The sequence below is a fragment of the Myodes glareolus genome, chromosome 3, assembly GCF_982192425.1.
Source record: "Myodes glareolus chromosome 3, mMyoGla1.1, whole genome shotgun sequence".
NCBI classification, from domain to species: Eukaryota; Metazoa; Chordata; class Mammalia; order Rodentia; family Cricetidae; genus Myodes; species Myodes glareolus.
In genome coordinates, this window is record NC_142028.1 from 58404554 (window position 1) to 58432413 (window position 27860).

General features: G+C 43.7%; 1 protein-coding gene across 4 annotated transcripts in view; it reads left to right on the top strand.

Annotated features, from left to right (window-relative positions):
• Positions 1-27860, top strand: part of Adamts9 (ADAM metallopeptidase with thrombospondin type 1 motif 9) — a 166882-nt gene that overhangs the window by 46555 nt on the left and 92467 nt on the right. For all 4 annotated transcript variants that reach the window (XM_087904481.1, XM_087904483.1, XM_087904482.1 and 1 more), the window contains exons 13-23: positions 260-441; positions 532-668; positions 2383-2500; positions 2743-2838; positions 9382-9548; positions 9635-9764; positions 10383-10509; positions 17084-17294; positions 17757-17921; positions 20093-20257; positions 27056-27175. In XM_087904481.1, coding sequence (XP_087760607.1) covers positions 260-441; positions 532-668; positions 2383-2500; positions 2743-2838; positions 9382-9548; positions 9635-9764; positions 10383-10509; positions 17084-17294; positions 17757-17921; positions 20093-20257; positions 27056-27175 — 1618 coding nt within the window. The remainder of the gene's footprint in view (positions 1-259; positions 442-531; positions 669-2382; positions 2501-2742; positions 2839-9381; positions 9549-9634; positions 9765-10382; positions 10510-17083; positions 17295-17756; positions 17922-20092; positions 20258-27055; positions 27176-27860) is intronic.

Here is a 27860-nt window from a genome sequence, read left to right on the forward strand (position 1 = left end):
TTGTTAACGCTGAGGCAAAGTTTGACTGTTTTACTTAAGTTTCCACTTAACGGAATCAAAGGCAGAAAGCAAAGCCAGACCCAGAGAAAATGATAGGAGGCAGAATGCAGACCTGGAACCTGGAGCCATGTCCTTTTCCCTTTGTCATTGGTTATTTCGAAGTTGCTTCCTAGAGAGCCAGCCAGTCATAAGCGAAGGAGTGATGAGGTGAGAAAAAGGTTCCCATTGTATTGGCTGTTTCCACGTTTTCCTTTCTCAGGCCGAAAAATGGTGGGAAGTACTGCGTAGGGCGGAGAATGAAGTTCAAATCCTGCAACACCGAGCCGTGCCTGAAGCAGAAGCGAGATTTCCGAGAAGAGCAGTGTGCCCACTTTGACGGCAAGCACTTTAACATCAATGGTCTGCTGCCCAGCGTGCGCTGGGTCCCTAAGTACAGTGGAAGTAAGTGCAGTGGGGCTGAAGCTTGTGGCTGCCAGGCTGAAACTCAGTCCAGGCATGGGATTCACGTCGCCTCATGATCTTCCTCTCTAGTTTTGATGAAGGACCGGTGTAAGTTGTTCTGCAGAGTGGCAGGGAACACAGCCTATTACCAGCTCCGAGACAGGGTGATTGACGGAACCCCTTGCGGACAGGACACAAATGATATCTGTGTCCAAGGTCTTTGCCGGGTAAGTCCACGTGACATGTTCTTCACTGAGCTGTCCTGTTACCTAGTTGATGTGTGTCTCCCTTAGTTAAATGACAGCTACTTCTACTTTTGTCTGTGCTCTGGCTCCTCAGCAGTGTTTCTCAAGGTCTGGTCCCTGGATACTGTTAACATCTGTCCTCAACATGATTCTGATGCATGTTATACCAAAGAGAACCACAGTTCTAGATTTTTCTTGATGTTTTCAGTCCCTATGGGGACATATGCAAAAGGTCTCCTTAAATATTTGTTATACCAGCTTACATACACACACACACACACACACACACACACACACACAGCACAGCACACACATGCACATGCACACGCACACACATGCATACATACACCTTTACCATAACTGAGTGCTTAAGGTCAAACCCAAAAACTTCCTAACAAATATTACTAGGTTGAACTGCTGTATTCCAGAACAAGGGAAGGAGGAAAAGCCAGCCTTCCTCGGATGTCTCTGTCATTTTAACTACAGTTGCTTCACCCAAAACATGCCTGCCGTTAGTGTTGGAAAGTAAGCTGAGAAATTCCTGGCGATGTGCAAAGAATCTGACAGTGACTTCTCAAGCCCTTAATACTATTTTGTTGTTTTCACGAATTAGAAATCATTGCTAGCTCGCCCAAGCTCTGAACTGATGAATGTGGTCACTGTATGTGGCTCAAGGGTCAACTAGAAGGTACTAGTGGATCTGGTTTCGTTGAAATATCACCTAGGGGGCTAGAGAGGTCGTTCCATGGTTGACAACACTAGCGACTCTTGCAGAGGACTTGGCTTGTGTTTCCAGCCTCTGCAAGGCACTTGACAACCATCCCAAAATCTAGTTCCAGGAGGATCTGGTGCCTTCTTCTGACGTCTGAAGACGTTAGGCATGCATGCAATTCATATACATGTACAGGCAATACATTTACCTACATAAAATTAAATGAATATTTTAAAAGGAAGAGTGCCTAAGAGGTCTACCTACCCTTCGGCTTGCACTGACAATGCGGATTCTCTTGTCATTCCACTCAATTGCACTGCATTGAGCTGCTCAAAGAGAAGCGCACACTAAAGAGGGAAAGAGATGAGACTGGGGTCTCCTTCCTGCAGACTTGGTTGTTGATGGAGAACTCCCTGAATTGTCCAAGGTCCTCCCTTTTCATTGCTTTGTTAAAGAAATAAGGTTCTGAGGGGGCTGCACAGCATAATAAACTCCCAGTTTCCCCTGATAAACTGAAACACTTCAACACTGGACTTGTGGTTCTAAACATCAGCAGTGGCCTGGAGTGACGAGCAGCTTGTCCCTTAGATGTGTAGGAGCTCTCTGGTGTGGCACCTGGTTTTCCTTGCTGGACAGTTTTTCCCATTTACTCTGTTTAGTCATAGACCAGTACATCTAGAACTTTAATCTGTGCATGAAGCACCCGGGCAGTTGGCTAAAGCGCCAGTTCTGATGCACTAGAGATGGGTGGCTCTAGAGGTTCAATACACCGAACAGCGTCAAGGATGCTAGGTTGCCATGGGCCCCATGTCCACATCTTAAATGGCAAACTGTGAACAATTTGAGTTATCAACCTTTGCGAGTTTTAAAGGGCGCGGCGTTCTTGTCTGTTTTGGATTTGCATCACTGGAAGGAACACACGACTTGCCATTTTATTATCGCTGTAATACTTACCACTTACTTCAATTGTTTTCTTTTCCAAAGCAAGCTGGATGTGATCATATTTTAAACTCAAAAGCCCGGAAAGATAAATGCGGGATTTGTGGTGGCGATAATTCTTCATGCAAAACAGTGGCAGGAACCTTTAACACAGTCCATTATGGTAAGAGTCGGCTCCTAAGAACCAGGGGGAAGGAAAGGTTTAAAAATAAATTGTTGACTTCATGTAATACAGGAAAGCACTAATGTGAGGGGTAAAGTCGGCCTCGCTATAGCATATGATTAATCTGGCTGTAAGACATCTAGTCATGAGGATTGTCTTTCTTTGCTACCTGCCTTTTATTCTGTCCTTAGAGAATGTGCGATGTTCACCAGAATACTGATTTCCTGCTCAACTCTCCGCAGGTTACAATACTGTTGTCCGAATTCCGGCTGGGGCTACCAGCATTGATGTGCGCCAGCACAGCTTCTCAGGGAAACCCGAGGACGACAACTACTTAGGTAAGAGCAGCTTCCATGACGTTTCCATGAATCCTGACTCCTCAGTCTCCTCTGGGAGCAGCAGGTACTCCTGGCTTCCTTCCTCTCGTAAGCTTCCTTCCATCAAAGGAGTTGGTCTTGAAATTCATTATCTCCTTTCCTCTCCTGAATTTCCCCTCAGAATATTGACTCAAGGGTTATATCACTGCAGTATTTGATAGCAAGGGATTTGCTCCAGATCTTGCATTCTCTGAGTCTAGCATAGAGTTGTGGACAGTTTGAAAACGTCTGTCTCGTGGGGAACTGACTTGCAAATGTTTTCTTTGAAGCATGATTTGACCGAATTTGTATATTATCAGCTCTAACCAGGAGGAGACTCTCTATGGGCCTATTCAATATTTTATTACGCCGGGTCTATAGCTCCATTTCTTCCAAAAGACCTATAATGGCATGCATTTTTTAAGCCATTGCAACAAAAATCAGCCTACACTGTCACAGTGTAGGCGCCTCAGTTTTTTTCCTTTAGAATTATTTTACATATATCTTTATGTTTAACCACACAATTATTTTATATATTTTCTTATACTTAACCAAGTAAGTCGTTCATAAGCCACAACACACCAAAGACTTCTGTTGATTTTTAACAGCCTCTCAAACCACACCAACTTCAATTTATTGTTCTTCAGATCACCTTAAGTAACAATGAAATTTGCCCACTGCCCTGTGAAGGAAGGATGTGGAGAAGAGTGGAGTGACTGAGAGGGATTTGTCGGGTCACCTTGTACAACTAGGTTCCTTCTGCCTTGAAGCTTGGTCATAGCTGGTACTTGGCTCAAGAAGAAATCAAGGCCATCTTGCTGAATAATTATTGTTTAAAAAAATTGATTTACCGTTTCATTCTAATGAGCCGGCAGGAATTCTATTTATCCATTTGAATGCCGCCCATAGAGGCCTAATCCAAGCATTTGGACATGCTGCAATGGTTAATGAATAGTTTTTGAATCAAATGAGAACCTCCATCTGTATTTTGAAATTTCTGCATGAACTCATGCATTCCTAGCCAGGCTTGCTAGTCATACTAGCTTCTACGTGACTCTGCTAAAGCATTTTCGGCTGTGTCACCATTCCTTCCTGCTTTCACATGTTTATCGCGTGTCAGTGTTACTTCCAACACAGTAAACCAAACAGACCAAAATCACAAAACTCTGTCTTCTTGAAGCCGTCTTTTCCTGGGTCAAGGAAGACAATAAACAGTAATGTAATCAACGTGGTCTGTACTGGGAGAAAATGCTAAGTGGTATTAGAAATCTGAGCAGCACACAAAGTGGATTCCAGGGTTAAGACAGAGCTGAAACCTTTACAGGGACAGGCCGTTCAAGAAAGTCATTCTAGGATGAGGGAGTCCTTGTAAGCCTTTGTGTTTGTGTGTGGAGGTGCTGGTGGAGTACACGTGTGCGTGCACACGCAGAAGATCATATCCCCTACCCTGTTCTATCGCTCCTATGCTTTTATCAGGACTCTCACTGGATTCAAGGCTAGGCTGAGGACCGGCAGGCAACCTTAGTGATCCTCCTGTGTCTGCTTGCTATGATACCCTGGACTTAAATGCCTGTATAGCCACCCCCATCTTCTTACTTGGGTGCTAAGGATTTGTATTCAGATCCTTAATGTTTGTGCAGACAGTGTTCTGACTCATTAACCCACTTCTCAGCTCCTCTTTGCAAAGTCTTTGAAGCAGGACTGGGCAAAGAGCAGGAGGTTGTATCTGTTGCTGAATGCAAGTGGAGAATCTTAGGGCCAAATGGCATTGACGAGATCATGTTGAACCTTGTGATTATCGTAAGGACTTTGTTGTAAGTTCTGAGAGGCACAGGGAGCTGTTGGTGGTTTTGAGCTGGTACATTTCAAAAGAACACTTGGGCTGTTATGTTGAGCATCACTGGTAGAACAGCAATACTGGTTAAGGTGTATATATCAAGAATCTAAGAGAAGCTAGGTGTGGTGGTACCAACCCTTCACCCCTGCACAACAGAGACAGGAAAGGATGATGGTGTATTTGAGGTTGCTCTGGGCTACATAGGAAGACTTTGTCTCAAATTTTAAAAAGCAAAAATAAAGAAAAAAGGGAAAGTTTCTATAAAGAGGAATGCTGATGGTTTGGCCTCAACAAGGAGCACGGAGGTGATGGTGAGTGGTAAGGGTCTGTCTCTCTTTTTGGTTTCCACTATCTTGATTTGTTGATAGATTGAGTGTGGCATAGGAGGGAAAAAGAAGGACCGGGGACTATTATTAACCTTGGATTCTGTCCCTTGAACCCCATGAACAGAATATGATGGCAGGTACCTGTAATCCCAGGACTCAGGAGGTACAGTCAGGAGGATCAGAAGTTCAAGGTCACTTCAGTTACAACTAGTTTAAGGCTAGCCTGGGCTACATGAGACTTATATGTGTGTGTGAGAGAGAGAGAGACAGAGAGAGAAAGAGACAAAGAGAGAGAGAGGAAGGAAGGATGGAAAGAAAGAAGGAAGGAAAGATTAAAAGAAGGGATGAAGGGAAAGAAAAAGAGAGAGAGAAAACAATGGTCAAAGCTGTCTTAAAGTCAAAGAAGCCAAAAATTCTCAGGTTTAGCCCTAAGTGGTGGGAAGGAGGCAGTTGCACCACAGAGATAAGACTTGTTACTTATTCATCCATACAAGCCCAGTAGTTTAAGGTCAGGGCTGTTGCCTGCCTGTTTAGCTCCTGCTACAACGTGCACATGGGAAGCCTGAGTAAATATTTGCTGGATTGTCGCACAGCCATTGCTGATTCTTCATGGAAAACACAATTCTCTTGGAGATAAAGGATCATCTTCTCGGAAAGGCTATAAAGCCCAACTTGTAATCAATTACTAAACAGCTGCATTAAATACTAAACAATTTAATACACCAAGTATTAAATTGAGTGGTAGTTTTACAAGAAAATGAACCAGATTGAGTTCATAACTCAATTATGAACCATGTGTTTACAATCAAACATTTGCTGGGTTCATCAACACTCACACACACACACAGACACACACACACACACACACACACACACACACACACAAATTGAAATAAGATAATTAACCACCTTCAAGTTACTCTTTTGGAGAACCCCACATTTCTCATTCTACAACTGTTTAAAGAATGTCAGGCATTTTCCTCCACGTACTTAGTTATAGATTTGAGCCTGCAGTAGTTTGTGTGTTCTGAGTTCATCCTTATTAAGTTAAGCAGCATGACATGAAGTGTCCCTTATAAATTAATTTCCTGAGAGCCGAAGGCCATGTTGAATTGTTCTGTTCTTCTGTTCCAGAGGAAAATAACCTCTTTCTAGATAGCAGCTTCGGTTCTGTTCAGCTTAATCAGCACATACCAGGTGTCTGAAGTCTGGCGGAATCACCTGATGATCTTTTCTTCTTTACTGGACGTTTCTTAATCCCCTTGTTAAAGAATGAAAACAAAATTAAGGAAGATTCATCCAGGAAAGGGCAGTATGGGGACATCACTGCTTGCCCCATGATGGCCTCTCTGAAAGCGAATGAGCAGTGTGCAAGCATTGACTGCAAGTCACAGCTCATTGAGTGTGAAAACAGACCTCGGGGCTAAGCTTCACAATGGTTCTTTGCAGGGTTAGGGAGGATTTGACATCACCCAGTGAGGGGGGTGGTGCATATTTACTCTTGACTGGACACAAGGTGCTGTTAGTGGGGCACTTTGCTACTTTACAGCCCACCACCCCAGTCTTGCTGAGTCTAGTCATTGATGCTCAGTGGCTAAACAACCTTCCTCCTTAGCCCTGATAGCTGGGTAAAGACCCGTCAAGTCTCACACTCTTCCTGTGTGTTTTGAAGGGGAAGGTTTTTCTAGCAGACCTTCTGTAGCAACCTCATGGGTGTGACAGGAGGGACAGCAATCCAGGAAATTAGCTTTTCCCTAATCTCATTAGCAGGAAGTGGAGCAGGAGTCTCTCGTTTGGGGGAAACAATTTGTTTCACCAAGTACTGAAGCAGAAAGCCTGCCAGTCAAAGGTCACCTTCCACCGGGATCTCTCTTGTCAGATGAAAACTGTGTTTACTGCCTCTGCTGAGTCTCTATCTCTTCAGGAGAAAGTGTAACCAGTTCTGTGAGCCTTCCTTGCTTCTGAGATGCTTAGTTCTGAATTAACTCTGGCAGCGGGAAATCACACATCCATGCAGTGCAAGAGAAAGTCGAAGTTTCATTTCATTGATACATTTACAGAAATCTAGGAACAATCCATCTGTAGGAGCAAATCATGAGAAGGGTTTTACGTCATTCGAGAGCTTGTCTCACTGTGCCCTCACAACTGGGATAAGAAACCTGCAGCAAGGGGGCTGGAGAGATGGCTCAGCGGTTAAGAGCATTGCCTGCTCTTCCAAAGGTCCTGAGTTCAATTTCCAGCAAGCACATGGTGGCTCACAACTATCTGTAATGAGGCCTGGTGCCCTCTTCATACATGCACATAGACAGAATATTGTATACATAATAAAGAAAGAAAGAAAGGAAGGAAGGAAGGAAGGAAGGAAGGAAGGAAGGAAGGAAGGAAGAAAGAAAGAAAGAAAGAAAGAAAGAAAGAAAGAAAGAAAGAAAGAAAGAAAACTGCAGCGAAGGGTGCCATTCCCCCAGTTCCACAGAGGCACGCGAGGCAATTTGAAGCCATGGGAAGAGACCACGTGCATTTCGAACAAAACCAGATTGCTGCTCAATTTGTAACTCTGGCCTGTGGTATTTCCTTCTCCCTCTTGGCGTAGCTAGTGTGTGACTTGAAAGAACTGGGTGGTGGTGTTGACAGCTTTGGACACAACCTGAGGCACCAAGGAAAAAACCTTATTTAGTCTTTGTTACCCATTGAAGATTTGACATGTTGTTACCCATTGAAGATCTCCATCTGACATGACAGGAGCTAAGGGTGAGGCAGGGTTTTCTGAGGTTCACCCCAGCTAGGGGACAGTCATGCGGGTGGACATGTTCCAGTCTCCTCCCAGGTGTGCCAGCTTTAGCCGCTCTTCCGTTCTTTTGACATCATCTTTCACCAGCCTACTAGGGGTCGGGGTCTTTGGGTTTACAGGGGTGAGCTAGGAAATGGTTTTAATGTTGCTAAAAGGTTTGTGTAGTTTCTCGATCATGCCAAGTTTGTGAAAGGACTATAGCCTATGCATGTCTTGGTTCTATTTGTAAATAAGAGAAAGAACGAGTGGGCAAATCTGTCTACTTGACAAGTGTTTGCTGACTCTCCTCCTGGACAATTCTAGTGTCTCACAAGTTGTGGAAACAGGTTCCCACGATTTGAAGCTGTCTGGCCTTGGTAAATTAGTGGCTTGTAAGTCATACTTTTCTCATTCGTACATTTACACATACAAACATGTGACACGCGCAATGGTCTAGCCTCAGGGAGGTGTGACAAGCGGTACATGCAAGCTCCTAGTTTTGTAGTGGGGCAGCTGGACTTGTGGGAATGGGGCCCAGGTCTAGAAGATAGGCTTAAAATGAGGTCAAAGTTGTGGGATGTGCTAAAGAGAAATGGTGTCATTGGGATTTTAAATATATATGTAATCGAAGTGGCATGCATGTGTCTCTGTGTGCGTATATGGAGATCAGAGGACAACTTGAAGGGATAGGTTCAAGGGGATGGGGATTGAACCTTGGTCGTTAGACTTGGCAGCAGATGGCTTTACCAGCTGATCATCTTGCTATCCCTCACTGAGATTTTTGTCTTTAAGAAATTAATCTAAAGCTATGAAAATTTATTTCTTTCATCTTATAACTAATAAAATTACGTTTTCATTTCAATCATGCCACTGCTGTTGCATTGGAAGTAAAATGGTTGATCCAACAGTCAAATCACGTGGAAAAGTAATGTGTCCTTAGGATTCAGTTCAATGGCAAACTGCAACGTAGTCATTGTAGAGAGAATTTCTGGTTACACCAGTCATGGTGGCTCCTGCTCTCAGGTCCAGCACTCAGGAGACAGAGGCTGGAGGAACACTGCAAGTTTGAGGCCAGAGTGATAAACAGTGAGTTTAGCCCAACTCGGGCTACAAAGGGAGACCTTATTTCAAACAAAACCTTCTGGAACTTTTAACTTCCCAGTAGCTTCTCTCTGCCCTCTAAAAAGTAAGGAATTCCTTCTGTCTCTACACCTGGTAGCCTATGTGTGTATCAGATCTTAATACTTTAGCCTCCGTGTATAATCCTGCAACTGTCAATATTGTGTAACTAACTTCAGGCTGATGAGGACATTTATATAATATTTCTCTTAGTTTACATAGGCACCATAATGGGTGGGTGTTTTTATGCCCAATAAAGAAATTGAGGCCAAGAAGAATTGGTCATCCACGGTCACATAGCTAGCATACAGCAAACCAAGGCTGTGAACTCATGGTCTGACTGAGAAGCCCTCAGTCTTCTGCAGGTCCCTGCCAATTCAAATGTTTCTTGTTTGTTTGTTTTGTTTTGTTTTGTTTTGTTTCAGCAGAGCTGCTCCGTGGCAGCACCTCACCTAATTCTCTTTTCTCATTGACAGCTTTATCAAACAGTAAAGGTGAATTCCTGCTGAATGGAGACTTTGTTGTCTCAATGTCCAAAAGGGAGGTCCGCGTGGGGAGCGCCGTGATTGAGTACAGCGGGTCGGACAATGTCGTGGAAAGACTTAACTCCACAGACCGCATCGAGGAAGAGCTCATCCTTCAGGTAAAAACACGGCTGCTGGCCTGTGGCTCTCTCCTCTTGGCACTGCGGGCCCGCAGACTTCTCTTCAGTTTCTCCCCATGTTGCAGGTGCTGTCGGTGGGGAAGCTGTACAACCCTGATGTGCGGTACTCATTCAACATTCCAATTGAGGGCAAACCTCAGCAATTCTACTGGAACAGTCACGGGCCATGGCAAGCCTGCAGCAAACCCTGCCAAGGTATCTGCTCAAAAGTTTTCACCTTTGTGGGTTTAAGGATTTTTTTGCGGGGGGAGAGGGAGATGTTTTATTTACTTACTGATTTGTTTTAAGAGCAGTTATTTACATATAACCTGCAAACCTTTCTATCTGCATCTTCTCACCTCATTTACCTGGACCCTTCTGGTTATTTTGGCTGTCAAACTGAACTTCATAGGATTCAGGTCATGACTGGTCATGCTAAATTTTCTCCTCAGAAGTTCAAATATATATGTGAAGCCATGCGGAATCAATACTGCCACTTTAATTTTCCATCATGTGGCTTTACGGGTCATAATTTATATGAGTTTTGTTTCCTTGTGTTAAATCAGGGTCAGCAAACTACAGCAGCGGGATCAAATTCAGCCACCACCCTCTTTTTATTAATAAGGTCTTATTAGAACGTGGCTACATCAGCTTGTTGACATACTGTCTATGGACAGCTGGTTTTGCCCTGTCCTGGTGGAACTGAAAAGTCTAACAGTGATCATATGGCCAACAAAACTGGAAAAAAAAAACTCTATAGAAGACTTAGGCAAGTCCTTGATCTCATTTAGATTAGGTTATTTCCTTGGCGTAATGTTCCTACTCTTTGCTTAGGGGAGCGGAGACGAAAACTTGTTTGCACCAGGGAGTCTGATCAGCTCACTGTTTCTGATCAAAGATGTGAACGGCTGCCCCAGCCAGGACCTGTCACTGAAGCGTGTGGCACCGACTGCGACTTGAGGTGCGGTGTCTGTTTTTCTTGTTTCTTTCTTGTTTCTGTTTTCTTTCTTCCAGAGTCCAGAGGGCTTGAGGGGAGTTTCCATGGGGGAATGAGTTAGAGACAAGAGCTGCTGACCTTTTTCTAGCCTTCCAGTGTTTTCCTCACACAAGCTCAAGACAGTTCTAAAACCACTATGAAAGAAATATTGAGGGGTTGGAGAATTCTAAAGTGTTGGGGTTGCCTGAGAGGTTGACTGTGTCATATGTAAATAGCTAACAGCTGGAAGGCTGTACAGTGTAATCTGCAAGTTGGGCGGTGACTACTTTGACCATTTACAGAAGAGAGATTATTAGCATAGAACAGTACAAGAATGTGATAAGGTCTCTCTTCATTAGCATAGAATGGTACATAGTATGATAAGATCTCTCCATTCACTAGCATAGACTAGTACGAGGGTGTGCTAAGGTCTCTCCATTCACAAGTAGCAGAGTACACACGTAAGCGTTTTGGAGGTTCCATATCACCACATTATGAGACCCTCTTGTGTGCCTGAGAAAAAAGTGCCCTGGTGAATTAATAGTGTTCTGTCCTAGGAGTTAAGGAGCAATGGTGACGTGTGTGCCAGAGAGCTTCCAATCCTAGCCTGAGGCTCTGACTTCAAACCAGGCTCGGTCCACCATACCGCATTTTTTCTGAAGCGATTGCCACTGACTGGGTAGCTCAGCAGCTTGTCAAAAAGTGTGGACAAAAGTGACTGTAAAAGCAAGACGCTTACAAAGTAGATGTTAATGTCAACGTTAGTCAGTATTTTATCTTAGGTAGTGTCCATATAAACCCGGTTTCTTCCGTCAACTGAGTCAAATTAGAATTAAGGAGTCCTTTGGGCGAGGGGGGAATGCAAGGAACAGCGGAAGTGAGCAGTCACTGAACTCATGTACACCTTCCTTGAGATGCAAGGCTGACGAGCCGAGGAAGACTACTTTTTTAGATCGCCCCAAATCCAGCCATCACTACATCTCCTGCAAGTAGTTAAGGCAGAGGAAGTCCTTTCTAAGGGCTGGGTTTTCTTGTGGATGTTGTGTTTGTCATTGTTGTTGTTGTTGCTGTCCGAGTACTGGGGGTTAAACTTGGAGAATTGTACATGCTAGACCAGTGTTCTGGCCCGGAGTCAACCCCCACCTTCTCTTTACTTTTTAAGAGAGAGTCTCACTAAGCTAAGAATTATTTTTAACAGCTATATGTAAAAGCCCCACATTAATAGGATGGTTTTGTTATCCTTAATACAATTAATAGCCTATTAACTTTTCAGTTACTATTACCATCTTAGTCATTGTGCCGCAGCTATGAACAGACACCGTAACCAAGGCAACTCTTTTTATTTAATTTTTTTCATTCTTTTTTTTTTTTAATTAAATTTCTTGGTCTATTTTACATCTGGTCTTTACATCTTGGTCTATTTTACGAGTTTCCCCTCCCTCCTCTTCTCCCATCCTCTGCCCCTTCAAGGCAACTCTTATATAAAAAGAAAGCTTTTAATTGGGAGCTTGTTTACAGTTTCAGAGGCTTAGTCCGTGCTCATCATGGCGGGGAGCATGGTGGCACACATGGTTGCACACGTGGTGGCACATGTGGTGGGACACATGGTGGCACACATGATTGCACACATGGTGGCACACATGGTGGTAGGCAGGCATGGTGCTGGAGAAGAGCTACATCCTGACCTTTAGGTGAGGGAACTGGCATGAGCTTTTGAAGTCCCAGGAACACACTTCCTCCACCAAGGCCACACTCCCTAAACTTCATAAATTGTCTGCTCCCTGATGACATTCAAATATATAAGCCTATGGAGCCATTCTTATTCAAACCACATCTCTAACATAGATTTTATCATTGTTTTATGTGTAAAAATCTTAAATCTGCGAGTTGCTATGCAAATTGCTTTAGATCCCACTGGTTAGCATAGCAGCCGAGGGTGAGCTGTGGTCCGTCCAGTAGGAGGACCTGTATGCTTCAACTCGAGAAGAAAGCTGTTTTCATTCTTACTTTGTTAATTCTGTGGCATGGCACTCATGTGTCCCTTTCTGTTATCCCACACATGAAGAATTCATCTCTACCAGTGTCTGTCCTGTCCCATCCTTTCTGGGACATTCTGGAGCTCTATGTGTGTGTTTTTTCTCCATGTGTCTGAATCAGACTGGAGCTTGTCACATCCTGAACGATACATGCAGATACTGTAGGGATGCTGCGTAGAGCACTAAGCCTCCTCCTTTTATGATGTCAAAAAAAGAACAAAAAAAAACCAAGTCTGTACAAAGCATTTCAAGAAACAGAATGTGACAGTAAAAACAAACAAATGATATTTTCATAATCCTATTCCAAGTTTACCTAGCAAGTGTCCTTTTCAAAGCAGAGTTACTGTTTGCACTGTTACTTCAAGAACCAAGTACTTTTCTCTTTGAGCAACCTCAATACAGGCCATAGTTTGGGGTGCAATGGTGCCAGTTTCTCCTGCAAAGGAAGCTGTAAACACAGTGTTCACACAGATCTTAAAGGCCTATGCAGGACAAGGTAGGATCAACTCAGAAGAATCAGGTTGCACAGAATATCACAAGGGGGCTGCCTCCTCCTCACTGTCTGATGTTTGAGATTTAGCTGAAGCTCAGCATCATGACTTATGTCTGGATTCCCAGCAGCAGGGAAGCAGAGGCAGGACTCCCTGATCCCTCCAAGACCTTTATCTCCAAGACCTATATGCTCTTAGTACTCGTGCCAAAATAGAAAAAAATTGTAAAATATCAACCATGGATTTAACAAAGTTACAACCTCCCAAGAGAATTGGTAGGAAGACTGAGAGTTTGAGGCCAGCCTCAGCTACCCAGTGAGACCCTGTGTCACTAAACCAAAGGCCCAAGATGCAACATGGACAAGGCTTTGGTCTGATCTTCAGCACTGCAGAAAATTAAGGGTATGAGGCAAAAATAGAAGTTTCTTGACGAATAAAATGCCAAGGATAGCAGTAGTCATAATAATCATAGCTGACTTTCAGGTACTAAAGGTCCATCTTGTCCCACTTACTACTCCCTCTATGGGGCGGATCCTGTTTCCCCCATCTTGCAGGAAGCTTTAGCTTAATAAGACGAAGTGACTGATTCAGGTTCCCTCTGGTAGTAAGTGTGGGAGCTTCCATTCATACCCAACGCCTGCTGATTAAATAACACGTGCTCTGATTTTCATTTATATTCTTTTCATAATAGCAGATAAATCTTTGGCCGTTTTTTTTTTATTCTGATCAATAGCTAGGTCAATGTGTTATTCTAAATCCCTCATTCAGAGTCTACTTTGAAAAACATAAAAAAAAAAAAAACCTCTACAGAGGCCAAGTGAGGACAGCAGCCGGAAGCGCAGGTTGGATGACAAAAGCAGTTCTGATTGCAGATAAGGAGGCAAAGGGATTCTCTCCCTTCAGATCAGAGTGGGGAGGAAGGGAAGAGCAAGAGGCAGAAAGAGTTCAGGATTAACTTTGGAGCCACACAGCTAGGCACGCGTCTGCTCGTGCCTAAAAGTCAGTAAGGGACTGTGGTTTTCAGTCGGCGCCCAGGCTCGTCTCTTGCTGGCTTCTACTGATTGCTGGAAAAAAATTAAAGGTGCCTGCTAAAATATACAGGGATGCAAACCAAGCCTAAGGAAGACACACGGTCCCCTTTGCCCATCTGACAATCTGTCTACTCAAAACTTATGCCCAAGTGTGGCCAATTAGCTGTGTGAACAACTGAGAGAATGGAGAGGGGTTGGTTACTGGTTGGTCAAGTTCCAAAATAGCTTCCCCCAAAGCATGTTTGTGGATCGCTACTCTGGTGAAGCAATCGTTCACCAGGCTTTGTGCAGCCCTCCAAAACATCGTCTGCTCGCGTGGAGGCTCACGACGCTGATCACGGCTGTGAAACTCCAAAGAGCTCCAGTGTAGGAACCCATTTCACCTGGCAGTTCTCAATGCTCTTTCATCGCCAGCCCCCATATCGGCTCCTGCACTGACACATGTTTCTTGATGTTCACTTATTAACATATTGGAACACAGGTTTTGTTTTCAGTGTTGGTGGCTGAACATAGAAATCACTGTCTGCCTCCTAGGCAAGGGCTCTGCCGTTGAAGTATATCCTCAGTCCTCAGACTTCTAAGGCAGGAGCTCTCTATGTAGGTCAGCAGGCTGTGAGTCCACAGCTCTCCAGCTCCCACCCCCTGAGTACCAAGATACATGTACGCACCACCATGCCTGACTACAAAATACTTTCCTGAAATTTAATAGTTAAATAGGATACTAGTATTTTATTACCCGTAAAATGAACTATGAACATTGAAAAATGAACATTGTGTCAAAGAGCAGATCACTGTCCAGAAAGAATATAAAGCAAATTAGATATCATTTAGAGTTTTGTTTCTTTTTTTAAAGTAGCATCATGAACTTTAGATTCTTCCAGGATCTCTGCTTGGGCCCCTAGGGATTATGGGATATCAGGGAAGTGACTTTGGCAGCCTGAACTGCCAGGAGTATTTTCTTGCTAGGACACCTCTGTCCTTTTGCCAGATGGTAAATAGCCTTCCCGCAGGGAAGTGATGGTGGAGACCTCGAGAAGGTAGCCAAAAATCCAAGTGCAGATGAACGTTCCAGATGCCTCTGTTGAATGAGTTCCCTTTTTTCCCCTCACTTCCTATAGGAAGTGACAGTTTGCCCCAGCAGCCTGTGACAGGATGAGATAAAGGGCAAGCTTACAAGCCCTCGGTTACCACGTTAGAACCAAATCTCCCTGACGTTGTTTCAGTGTAATGGAAAACTCACAGCCCACTTTATTGGCCAGCGCTCAACTCTGACCTACTTTCGGACATTACTGAGAAATTCCTTGATAAGCATGTTGGCTTGTATTCCTCTTTCTTTCCCGACTCCTCCCCTAGACAGGCGTGCACGTGTGAACTGTCAGGGCGTTGAGAAGTGCACAAACACACTGAGATGTCAAGAATTGACAGTGGAGAATAAAATCGCCTGGAGAGTAAAAGGAAATGATCTTTTTCTAGATTTCCAAATACATTTCAAGATTGCTGACTCAGAAAACTCAAACTTTTTTTTTTTAATCTATGTTTTAAATTCAAGCACTGTGGACTCTGTTCCTATACCATTATAAAAATAAGAGTAGGTTTTAGTCTACGCTGTGCACCTGAGTGAGTCAGAAGGCTTTGTTATCCCTTTATATCAGGGATAAAAAGGTGGCCAATTCTGATGGACTTAAAAGTGTAGAAGTAGGGTTAGGGAGACAGCCCAACTGTAAGGTGCCTCTGCAAGCCCAGGAAACTGAGTTCAGTCTCTCCAGAACCCACACTTAAAATGTTGAGTACAATGGTGTAGCCTTGTAACCTCAAAGCTGGGGAGATAGAGGAGCCCTGGGTTTCTTGGTCAACCAGCATACAAAATCGGAGAGTCCCGGGTCTCAGTGAGCCTTCCTCAGAAAATAATGTAAGGTAGTAAGACAGTTTAGGGGGGAAAGGCACATGCCACAAGCTTCATAATCCATGTTTGAGCCCTGGGACCCACATGGTAGAAGGTAAGAACTGATTCTCACAACTTCTACTCTGACTGCCAGACCTGGTACACACACACACACACACACACACACACACACACTAAATGTGATTAAAACAGCAAGGTAGAGGGCACCTGAGAAGAACACCTAAAGTGGCCTATACATGGACCCATACATCTACACAGACACACGCAAACACAGACACACACATAGACACTGGCACACATGTACACACACACACACACACACACACACACACACACACTCACACATACAATGCCTGCTGTCTTCAAGAAATTTCCAGTCATGTGTGTGTATGTGTATAGTATATGCGCTCATGTGCAAGGGTGTGTGCCTGCTTCACAGAAGCCAGGGGAGGAGGCCATGAGTCCTGGTCCATCACTCTCTGCTTCATTCCGTTGAGACAGGGTCTCTTCCTGATCCTGAAGCTGGGTCGGTGGTCAAACCCAAGAAGCTTAGTCTTTACTCCACAGCATAATAATAATGTACACCATGTACAGTGCACTTGAAATTTTCAATTATACTTCATATTATTCATTTCTGCATTATTACCAGAATAGTCACTGGGCACTTACAAGCACAGACACATTCATAGGGGAACCCTGCAGGTGAGTTTTCCAAGAGTGGGCCTAAGGAGTCAAATGAGATGCTTGCCTGGACTTCTTAAATATAAAAATTGCTTTTTTAAAAAAATTTTTTTGCTATGCTGAGTGTTCCCTCCCTCCTCTTTATTTTTCTTTCTACTGCTTGAATTTCAGAAAGATTGTACCAGGCAGATTCTTTACAGAGATAGCATTTTTGGCTATGGTTCTGTGACTTCCATATTCATTGGCAGCTGTGAAAAATACATGGTTACGTTGGCTTGAAATTGGATTTTTAACTGGCTGTGGCTTTGAGTTTTCATCATATTTGAATAAAGAAAGAAAGAAATCACCTTTCCCACTAGTTGGATGTGACACATGAATTTAACACATTGTTGGTTTTCCACCGTTATTTCTGCTTAGGTGGCACATTGCCAGCAGGAGCGAATGCAGCGCCCAGTGTGGTTTGGGTTACCGCACTTTAGACATCTACTGTGCCAAGTACAGCAGGGTTGATGGGAAGTCTGAGAAGGTTGATGACAGTTTCTGTAGCAGTCAACCCAAACCGAGCAACCAGGAAAAATGCTCAGGAGAATGTAACACAGGTGGCTGGCGCTACTCTGCTTGGACAGAAGTAAGTTGGTTCTCGCTCTGAGAGAGTCTTAGATGCTAAATTCAATGAGTTGATGGTGGTTCCTTCTGGGATTGTGTTAAGAAACCCATTTAAGCTTGATGGGAAAGAGAGCTGTGATTGATTTATAATGCCTAGCCGAGTCAAGCTTTGCAAGAAAGAATCCCAAGGTGAAATTGCAATGTCTGACTCAGGCATAACATCCAAAAAATTGTTAATGGTGAAGCTAATCAGCCAACCATTTTTATAGCCCTTTTTTAGTCTCAATTTGCCAGTGAGATAATATTGACTTCAGTATAAACCTCATAATGAACGCTGAAAAAGAATCTCCCACATAAAAACTAGAATCGGCTATGGTAGGGCATTCGATTCTTAAGGGCTGAAAGAAACAACGTAGCCATGATTTTAAGCATATTTTATGAGTCACTCAGGAATGTCCTATTTCTTTATTTTTTATGCTCCTAGTGTTCTAAAAGCTGTGATGGTGGTACCCAGAGAAGAAGAGCTATTTGCGTCAACACCCAAAATGATGTCCTGGATGATAGCAAATGCACCCATCAGGAGAAAGTCGTCGTACAGAGATGCAATGAGTTCCCTTGTCCCCATTGGAAATCAGGGGACTGGTCAGAGGTGAGGAGGGCAATGCTGGTCCCTAGGTCAACTCAGATGGTCTCCCAGGGTCCAGTGAGGGTGTAAACTGCTGAATCTGTCTTCCTTCTCCCCTGGGGAAGTAAGGATTCTTCATTTACATCATGATTGAAATCCTTCAGTGTACCAGGGACTTCAGAGTCCCTGGGGGTTTGGCTGACTCTCACAGCCAGTAGCTGCTGCTGCTGCTACTGACTTTGAAATAATGACTCTTCCACTCCCGGTCTTTGTGTCGGTTGGAAATTAATTAAGTGTGAGGTTAAAATAGTTTAGACACGAGTCCAACCAGGAGGGTTTCCATCTTCCTTGTCTTTGAAATATGAGAGTTAGAGAGCAGTGAATGGCTCACCTGACTTATACATACGGGCACGTGGGAGCACTTGCCAGAAAGAGGAGAAGGCCAGGCTGAGTGTCCAGAAAGATGCTTCTCATTCCTTGCATGATGAAGCCCAAGGCAATCAATCCCGTTTATGTCTGTCTCCCCGTCTTTGGATGCAGTATCCATCCTCACTATTACTGTAGCCCAGCATTGTCACAGCCCAGTGAGGTTCTCAGCAAGAAGAAGCCTAGCTCCACTTTCATCCATCAGGGATGCAAGGAGTTGAGGAATAGGTGCCCCTTTTAACTAACCAAGTCAGGAATGCGGTGGAGTGAAGTAGCCACAACCACAGATCCTGTCTGCACGCCCTTCCTTCTGCAATGTAAGTTTACTTCGGGTGTCAAGCCTGCAAAGCAAACCCTTCATGCTCCTGGAATGGTGAAGCGGAACTGTGCATCTCCACCAGTGTCTGCTTGGTGGACAAATAATCAACAAATCTCGTGCTTTTCCAGTAGGCAATGGGCTAAATCCTTGATTTTTAAAACATGACAGAAGATGGTGGGGTCACATTTTACTTAGATAGCTAATATTAGTGCAAGTAGAATTACAGATGAAGGAATAGCCAGGCATGGTAGACATGCCTGTAATCCTACCCACGGGAGATCAGAAGTTCAGTACCACCCTTGGCTGTGTGTAATGTAGTGAAATTAAGGCTTCGTTAGCCTGAGCTACGTGAGACCGTTTTCTAAAACAAAATAAAAAGGAAAGGAAAGGAAACTTTCGTAGCTAGTCTTAGCTGCACGGGAGTTTGAATCACACTGAGCATACAGCTTGATTGTTCCCACACGCAGCTCCCACACAACACCCTTGGATAAAAAGACTGTAAAGGAAAGAGTAAAGAGTTTAACATACTTTCAATTATTTTAGCTTCGTCTTGTATGCTTTTTCCATGGTTTTTAATTTTTTTCCAAAATGAGCACAAATGATAATCATGATTATATTTAATAATTTTTCTGTCTTGAGAATGTCATACATATATACTATATGTGCTAGACACTTTAGTTTCTCTGAGTCAGAATTATTGTTATCACCATTTTACAGATGTAAATATTGAGTCACAGAGACATTGTGACTGGGTTATGAGGTGTATGAGTTGATCGAGCTTTTAATTCTTCACACTGAACTTCTGGGCTGGAAAATCCTGACTATTGTTTCTCAGAACATGGTACTCTGTAGAGGTTCTGTGTTTGAATCTGAGCATAAGACCTTAAATATAAAGGGAACATGAGAGAATGATGCAGGAGGGAAAGAGGAGAAGGAGATTGGAAAAAGGTTAGAAGAATGAGAGCAGCTAGCCGTGGCAAACACAGGCGAAGCATGAAAAAGTCAGAATGAAGTCGAGGAAGAATCCAGAAAAAAAAAAAAGGGCTAACGATGCAGCTCCATTGGCAGAGCACTCACCTCATACACACAAAGCTCTGGGTTGGATCCCTACGGCCCATAAACCAGCGTTAGTGGGCACACCTACAATGGTAGGGGTGGGCAGGAGAGGCGAGCAGATCGGAATGTTCAGGCTCCCTCAGCCACAGAGTGAGCTGGAGGCCAGCCTGGGCTCTGGGAGGCACTGCCAGGATGAAAAGAGGAAAAGGGGAGAGAAAAAAGAGAAAGTGATGAAGGCGCGGGGAGAGTGCTGGCTGTGTTCGCTCATTGCTGCCCAGCAGCGGCGAGGGGCTGTGTATGAGAAAGGACCACCTGTTCTCATTAGCCAACAGCCCCCAAGGGCCCCAGAGCATTGAGCAGAAACAACTCTGATGGCCTCTGCTTTTCATTGCAGTGCTTGGTCACCTGTGGAAAAGGACAGAAGCACCGCCAGGTCTGGTGTCAGTTCGGCGAAGATCGATTAAGTGATAGAATGTGTGACCCTGAGGTCAAGCCGGAGTCCAGGCAGACCTGTCAGCAGCCAGAGTGTGCAGCCTGGCAGGCAGGTCCCTGGGGACAGGTACTTTGAATGATAAGATTCTTAACTGCATTCTTTCCTGCTTATCTGAAGAGGGGCATTCCAGGGGTGGGGTTTCACCACCAGGCTCTGTGTAGCTCGGCTTGCACTGTACCTCTGTGGCTCTGCGTTCAGCGCAGGGGGACTCAGTGGCCTGCAGCCCTGCAGTGCAGCCAGGGTTACCTTGCCCTGCTGGAGCTGATTACTCCGGTTACAACCCCACGTGCAGGTTTTCACCCTGTCCTAAACTGCACACAAGCCTTTAAACAAATTCACAACAGACGTGGCATCTGGCAGAAGCAATCCTCTGTGGGGATGGGATCCTGTCTGCCAGCTGATTTGGAGCAGAGGGTCTGGGCTGGGCTTTGGAAGGGATATTTCGGCTGCCAACAGAAGGGATCCAAAACTCCACTCTCATAAATAAGTGAGATTCTTCAGACGTAGTTGGTTAGATCAAAGGGGTCCGGAATCATAATCATCAGGTCGAGAATCTTTTTCCAGTTGTCTCGAGTGTAATAGGTTCCACTGCCTTAGCCTTCTACCATTTCAAAAGGAGAGAGGGCACGTCCCCTGGGCCCAGTTTGCTCTTGGAATCCAGTCTTTCCTAATATAGAAGCAAGAGAGTGCTGTGTACGATTTCAGCAGCACTCCAAGTTCCCCGAAGAAGTGAACAGCTGTCTGCTGTCACTTATGCAATCTGTTGAAGAATGGCTCCTCCACCCTGACCAGCCGCCGTCACTCTTGTTCTTCAGCCTCTGTCTCCATTTCCAAGCTTGCAAGCAATATACAGGCAGCTTTACAACCACATCTGGGGCTTCCTCATTCTTATTGATTAACGTGTAGTGTGCGTGTGGGTGTTAAAGAGGATGTGTGAGAGAGTGTGTGTCATGGTGTACTTGTGGAAGTTAGGGCACAACTTACACAGATGGTTCCACACCAAGACCCCAACTCAGGTCTTACTCTTAAAGGCAAGCACCTTTACCCTCTGAGCCCTTTTCTGACCCCCATGCTGACACTTTCCTGCTAGAATATTCTGAACAAACAAGAAGAGCCCTTTTATATTTTCTAACAGTGCTTTCTATTTGTCCAAATCTATAGAGTTTCTCGGTTAATGGAAAGATGTTAGCACACATTGAGATCGATGTCGAGATAGGACTGTCACATCTACTACAGCTGACCAAGAGACTCCCGTCTCTTACAAAAAATTTGGTCTTTTTTTAACCAGGCATGCAACTTAGGCAAACAGCTTTTAAGATGTTATTAAGAGAGTCATAAATATTCGTATGAAAAAATTTCCAAAATATGTGATAGCAAAGAGCAGAAAGCAAACACTGCTGAAGAGAAGACTGCACACACTTCTGTTGCTGTTGTTTGGCTTTTGTTGCTGTTGTCATCTATTTGGTTTTTTATATATATTTTTAAAACCTGGAATTGTACTCTGCCTGTATTTTTGGTTGAAGAGAAGCATGCAGGACATACAATTAACTGTCTGAAAGGGAACAACTCAGTGGTATTCAGTATATTCATGTTTTATGATCTCAGTGTACTGTCAAACTGTTTCCAGCACTCCAAAAGAAACCCCACATACATTCAGCTGTAACATGAGGGGAGCCTGCTTGTTTGGGGGTTTCTTTTCCACCCTGCCCCCCAGCTGTTTAGCCCCAGAGAAAAATCACACTGAGATCTCTGTAAGTTATAAATGCTGATTGGCCCATTAGGTCAGGCTACTTATTGGCTAACTCTTACATCTTGATTAACCCATTTATCTGATCTATGTTAGCCATGTGGCTCAGTACCTTTTTCAGTGGGGCAGCTCACATCCTGCTGCTTCGGTGATCTGGGCAGGAGTGGGAGGAATCAACTTCCTCCTCCCTAGAATTCCTCCTGATCTCCTTGCATCATTTCCACTTCCTGTCTGGGTTTCGCACCTACACCTCCTGCCTGGCCAATCAGCGTTTATTTAAAACATGATTGACCGAATACAGACAATTCTCCGACACCACTCAGCAACTATTTCCCATCCCCTGCTTCCCTAACTCTGGCAACTGTCCATTTGCATTCTGGGTCTGTGTATTTGCATATGCTGGACCGCTCATAAAAGTGGGTGGCAGTGTTTAACATGTGACCGCTGGGGCCAGCATTGTTCACACTACATCGATCCTTTGGCACCCGTCCGCACAGTAGCACGAACCAGCTCTTGGTTCTCTTCATTTCCGAATCATATTCCACTGTGTGAATTAGCATCCAAGATAGATATTTGGGTTCTTTTCACATTTGGGCTACTATAAAGTTTCCTGGCATAAATGAACAAGTATTTATTTTCGTACCTAATGCCACTTATTTGGAATCTATCACCCAAGGATATAATTATTGGTTCCTATAGTAATTCTGTGTCTAGGTTTTTAACTTCCGAGTGGCTCTCTATGGGGACTGTACCATTTTCCATCCCTCCCAGCAGTATATAAGCAATATACAATTTCTCTGTGTCATTGTCAACACTTACTATTTTCCATGTTTGAAATGGTAGCCCGCCTACTGAGTGTAAAGGACTGTCTCACTGTGGCTTCTAGTTATAGTCCTCTAATAGAAAAAGATGTTGAGCAATTTGTCATGTGTTTGTCACCCTTTGAATGTCTTCTTTAGAGGAATGTCTAGCCAAACTGCTCGTCTATTTAAAAGGATTGTAATTCACCCCATTGGAGCTGGGGCTGTAGCTGCACAGGTAGAGTGCTTGCCTTGCACAAACAAAGTCCTGGAGTCCACCCCTAGCACTGCAGACACTGTAAACAGTGCTGCATTCCTATCATTTCAGTAATCAAGAGGTGGAGGTAGGAGGATCCGAAGTTCAGGGTCAACCCTGAGGATTGTAGACAGGGTAAGGTCAGCCTGAGTTACAACAGGAAACTCTGTCCAAAAAGAAAGGGGGGGGGGAGGATGAATCAGGCAAACAAACGAACCTCTAAACCACTTCAAAATGGCCCTTCTCCCATTTTTCACATGCTCCACCCACTACTATTCCTTTTCCTAGTCTCATCCAATTCTTAAAAGAGTGTGAGGTTGTGGATGAAGCTATGTGAATTGTGCATATGTCCCTGGTACTGATTTTTAATCTCACTGATTGCCTTTTTACTCTGCTGATTTTGTCTGCTGAAGGGCAGATGTATTTTCATTCTGATGGAGTGCGATTTCTTTATTCTTCTGTTATCTTTGCTTGTAGGATCACAGTGGACAAACAAATGCCTCATCACACCTGCCCTTTTTATGTTTAGAGAAATAGTTGGAGCTGTTGGCTTTAGGCAACTGCTCCATAGTTAAGGTTTTGTATATATGATGTGGGAGTCTGGCTTCACACATGGGGGTAAACAGCTGTTACTGCACTGTTGGCTGAAGAGACATACTTTCTCCATTAAGAGTATTGGCACACATGTCAAAAATCACTTGAGCAAAAATGTAGAAGTTTTTTCCTGAACTCGGAACTAGTCTGATGTCTGTCTTTATGCCAGCATAAGACCATTTCAATCCCTTTCCAAATGTTTGAGATTGGAAAATACAAGTCCTCCAGATTTCTTCGTCTTTTATATGTGTTGGTACTTGGAATCTCTTACCATTTTGTATGAACTTAAAAATAAGCTTTTTCATTCTTCACACAGGTCATGTGACTTTCCATTGAGTATGAATGGATTCTGGATCAGTTTGAGGAATGTTGGCATTTTTAGCCATAGTTCACAGTGATTAAGTAATCTTTCCGTTTATTTAGGCCTTCTCATTTCTTCTGCAGTCCTTTAGAGATTTGGATTGAACAAGTCTCACATTTATGATTACATTTTTTCCTTTGCTTTTTATTCTTTGGGATGTTACTATAAATGTGCTTGATTAAAATGTTTCTTAATTTCCCTTTTTTGTTATTTTTGATGGTGTACAAAAACACTTCTGATTTTTCTATTATTATTTTTCCTCAGTCAGTGTCCTGAAACTGCTGGCTTTGAGTGTTAGCTATAGTGATTTCCCTGCAGATCTTTGGGATGTTTGTGACTGTTGTGGTAACCCCTGCAGGTAGCCCAGGCTTGGCTTCTCTTCTCCAGTCTGCCGTTTACTTCTCCTAGTTTTGGCCTCTAGCTAGACCTCCAGTGTGCTCAGAAGAGCAGAGATGATAGAAGACATTCTTTTCACAGCCCTGACCTCAGGAGAAAGTCTTTCACCACTGAGTACCAATAATGCTTGTGGGGCCTTCTAGGTCCTCTTCACCACACTGAGGAAGTGTCCTCTCATTTTTTGGGGGGGGGGGGGTTCTTTTGGTGGTGGGTATAAATTTGCCTGAAAAGTTTAATTTTGCCAAAAGACTTCTTTTTATAAATTGATATGTTCATAGGTCTTTTTAGGTATTTTTTTTTCTGTTTTATCTACTTAGATGAACTTTTAAAATTGTTTTCCTGTGCTAAATCCCACATGACTATGACCCACACTACATCACAGGATTTGATTGCTAGTGTCTTCCTGACATGAGATATTTGTCTTTATTTCCCCTTCACTTTTGATATTGAGATAACACTGACCCTCTGGGATAAATTCTCAAGAAATAATTGAAAGTCGCATCAGTATTCTTGCCTAGAATGCTCATTGCAGTGTTTTTTTAAATAAGAGACAAGATATTTTGTTCTTGCAAATTTAGGTGCTGACCTTGGGGAAAATGATTACTCTTCCATATTTCGGAAGTGTCCGAAAAGGGCTGATGTTAACCTTTTAAAAAAAGGATTTAGTAGCATTTGCTTGTACTTTTTTATTGAATTTTTGTTTTTATTTTTAAAAATTTTATTGTCAGTGTCTTTTTGTAGATATATTCATACCTCTCTCTCTCTCTCTGTCTCTCTCTCTCTGTCTCTCTCTCTCTCTCTCTCTCTCTCTCTCTCTCTCTCCCTCTCTCTCTCAATAATAGCGATTGAACCTAGGACCTCACGCATGCTAGCCATGCACTTTCCCACTGAAGCCTGCCGCCGCCTGTCCTCTGATGCTTTATTTTGTTCTGTAACCTGTTCAGATCTATTCTGGACTTATTACTTTCTTTGTCTTTGGGATTTAGCTTGCTCTGTCATTTGTTCCTTGAGATGCAAAGCAAAGTTAGGTTATTTTTTATTTCTTTTAATTTATTCTTTGCGAATTTTATGCAGTGTATTTTTCCTTATATTCTTTCCTATCCCTCAACTCCTCATAAATCCTCCCGACTCCTACCCACCCAACTTCATGTTATTTCTCTCTCTTAAAAAAGAAAAAGAAAAGAAAAAGGAAAGGAAAGGAAAGGAAAGGAAAGGAAAGGAAAGGAAAGGAAAGGAAAGGAAAGGAAAGGAAAGGAAAGGGTCACTAAAAACTATGGAGTCTGATTCTTGTTGGCCATCTACTCCTGAGATTCAAGCTGCCTTGGAGTGTTGAACTTAAACAAAGCCACCACATAATAGGGGACAATGCCCCAACTAGACACCAAATGCTACTAAATGAAATTCCCAGTACTAGGAACAGGTTACATCTTTTTGAGTCAGTGACCAAAATGGTCCTATAGGCACCTACCCCAAATACTACAGGCTATTGCCAGTGCTATTGGTTACCCTCCACATTTGATGATAAGTCCTATTGCTAAGGCTCGGCTGCTGTTTTAAAGTCTTTCTTCTTAATGTATATAGATATTTGCAGTGATAAGTTTCCTGATGAACGCTGTGTTCTCTACCATTCTTTCATCTTTCTCTCCGGTGTTTTCTACCATCTCTGTGATTTCTTCTCTGACATATTGCTTAAGAATCTATCAGTTCTCACACATTGGTTCCACACACAAAACACACATCAGTTCTACACACAAAACTTTCCAGGTTTGCTTCTGTTATTGCCCCGGTTTCGTTGTTGTCAGAAGAGATACGCACGTTACAGTGCTATCTTTTAGATGTGCTAACACTTGTTGGGTGGCCTCCCTGGGAGCCTATCTTGAAACAATTCCTGATGTGCATTGAGATGCATGCACTAGGTGGTTGAAAGAACAAATGTGTCGAGCTACTTTGTTACCCAATCTGGCAGCTCCTTCCTTAGGTACTCATCTACTCTCTGCCTGGCTTAAAAGTTTCTGTCACTACATCTCCAGCTCCTTCTGCAGTGGCCTTTAGCCCTTGTTGCTGGCTCAGTGAGCTCTCCAGTCTAGGGACTGATTCTACATCTTTGGCTGTCTTCCCCTTAGCGTCCCCACCCCCATGCCCTTCTTTGGCCTGGAACTGGCAGTGCGCCTTGCAGCAGCCGTATCGATCTCTGTGTTACTCATGTGCTGTGATATGTTTAACTCACTTTTGGCTGTTGCATATGGAGGTCCTTTCCAGTATCTGATCTCTTTCTCATAAATGCTACTGCCAAGAGTGTTCTATGCAGAAACATTGACTGAGCTTTCAGTTATTGCCTGAGAATTCTTTTCCAGAAATCAAAGACCACAGACCTTTGTTAAGACAGACACCTGTGTTAGCCAGAATGCTCCAGTAGGTAGAGTGTGAAGAGTATGAAAATTATGGATATTCTCCTCTCCCTCCTGGCGCGCACGGTCAAGGACTTGTACCTTTACCAGTGTAATTCCGTTAGCAGACAGAAATCATTGCAAATGTCATTATAATGATGGACCAGTGTAAACTGTGGGCAACAGGATCACATAGTTTTACCTAATCTCTGGGTGTCAGGCCTCGGTTCACTCTGGTAGAAGGGCTTTTCTCTTACAGAATATCACAGGGTGAGGACATGAAAGGAAAGGTTTTACATTTTTGTCTCGTTTCATCCCCCCAGTGCAGTGTCACTTGTGGACAGGGCTACCAACTGAGGGCAGTGAAGTGCGTCATTGGGCCTTACATGTCAGTGGTGGACGACAATGACTGCAATGCAGCAACTAGGCCCACCGATACCCAGGTGAGTCTCCCGTCTCAGCCCAGTTATTGACTTTGGGCAGGAAAGGGCCAAAATGTCGCACTGGTTCAGACAAAAGTGAAACATTTTCATAGAGGAATCCATACATAGAGCACCTGGGTGTTAAATTAACTAGACGTTACTTATTTTCTACATTTAGAATCTAACTTTTGGGGGAGGGGGGAGACAGGGTTTCTCGTGGCTTTAGAGCCTGTCCTAGAACTTGCTCTGTAGACCAGACTGGCCACAGACTCACAGAGATCCATCTGCCTCTGCCTCCCGAGTGCTGAGATTAAAGGCATGCGCCACCACTGCCCGGCTTAGAATCTACCTTTTTTTCTAGTTTTATCTTTTGGTTTGTTTAAGCATCTATACATTAGAGTTTGATTCTTGTTGGCTAGCAAATATTAGTCAGTCTTGCCTTGAACTTGGATATTTGAAGACTCCAGTAACTCAGACACCGTTAATTGCAAGAAGTGTGTTCAGCTCAAGCTAGTTTGGAGCCGCTCTCAAGACCCAACAGCACTTCAGAGAAGCCTCCTGAGCTGGAGGCTGCATACGGCTTCTCTTAAAACTGGGGAACACTGGAGAGGAGGAGAGATGATAAATCCTCCAAAGTCCCCATTTAGAATTTTACTGGATGTCGCGGTCACCTGTGCTCACAGGGTCACCAACACCTGTATGTGTC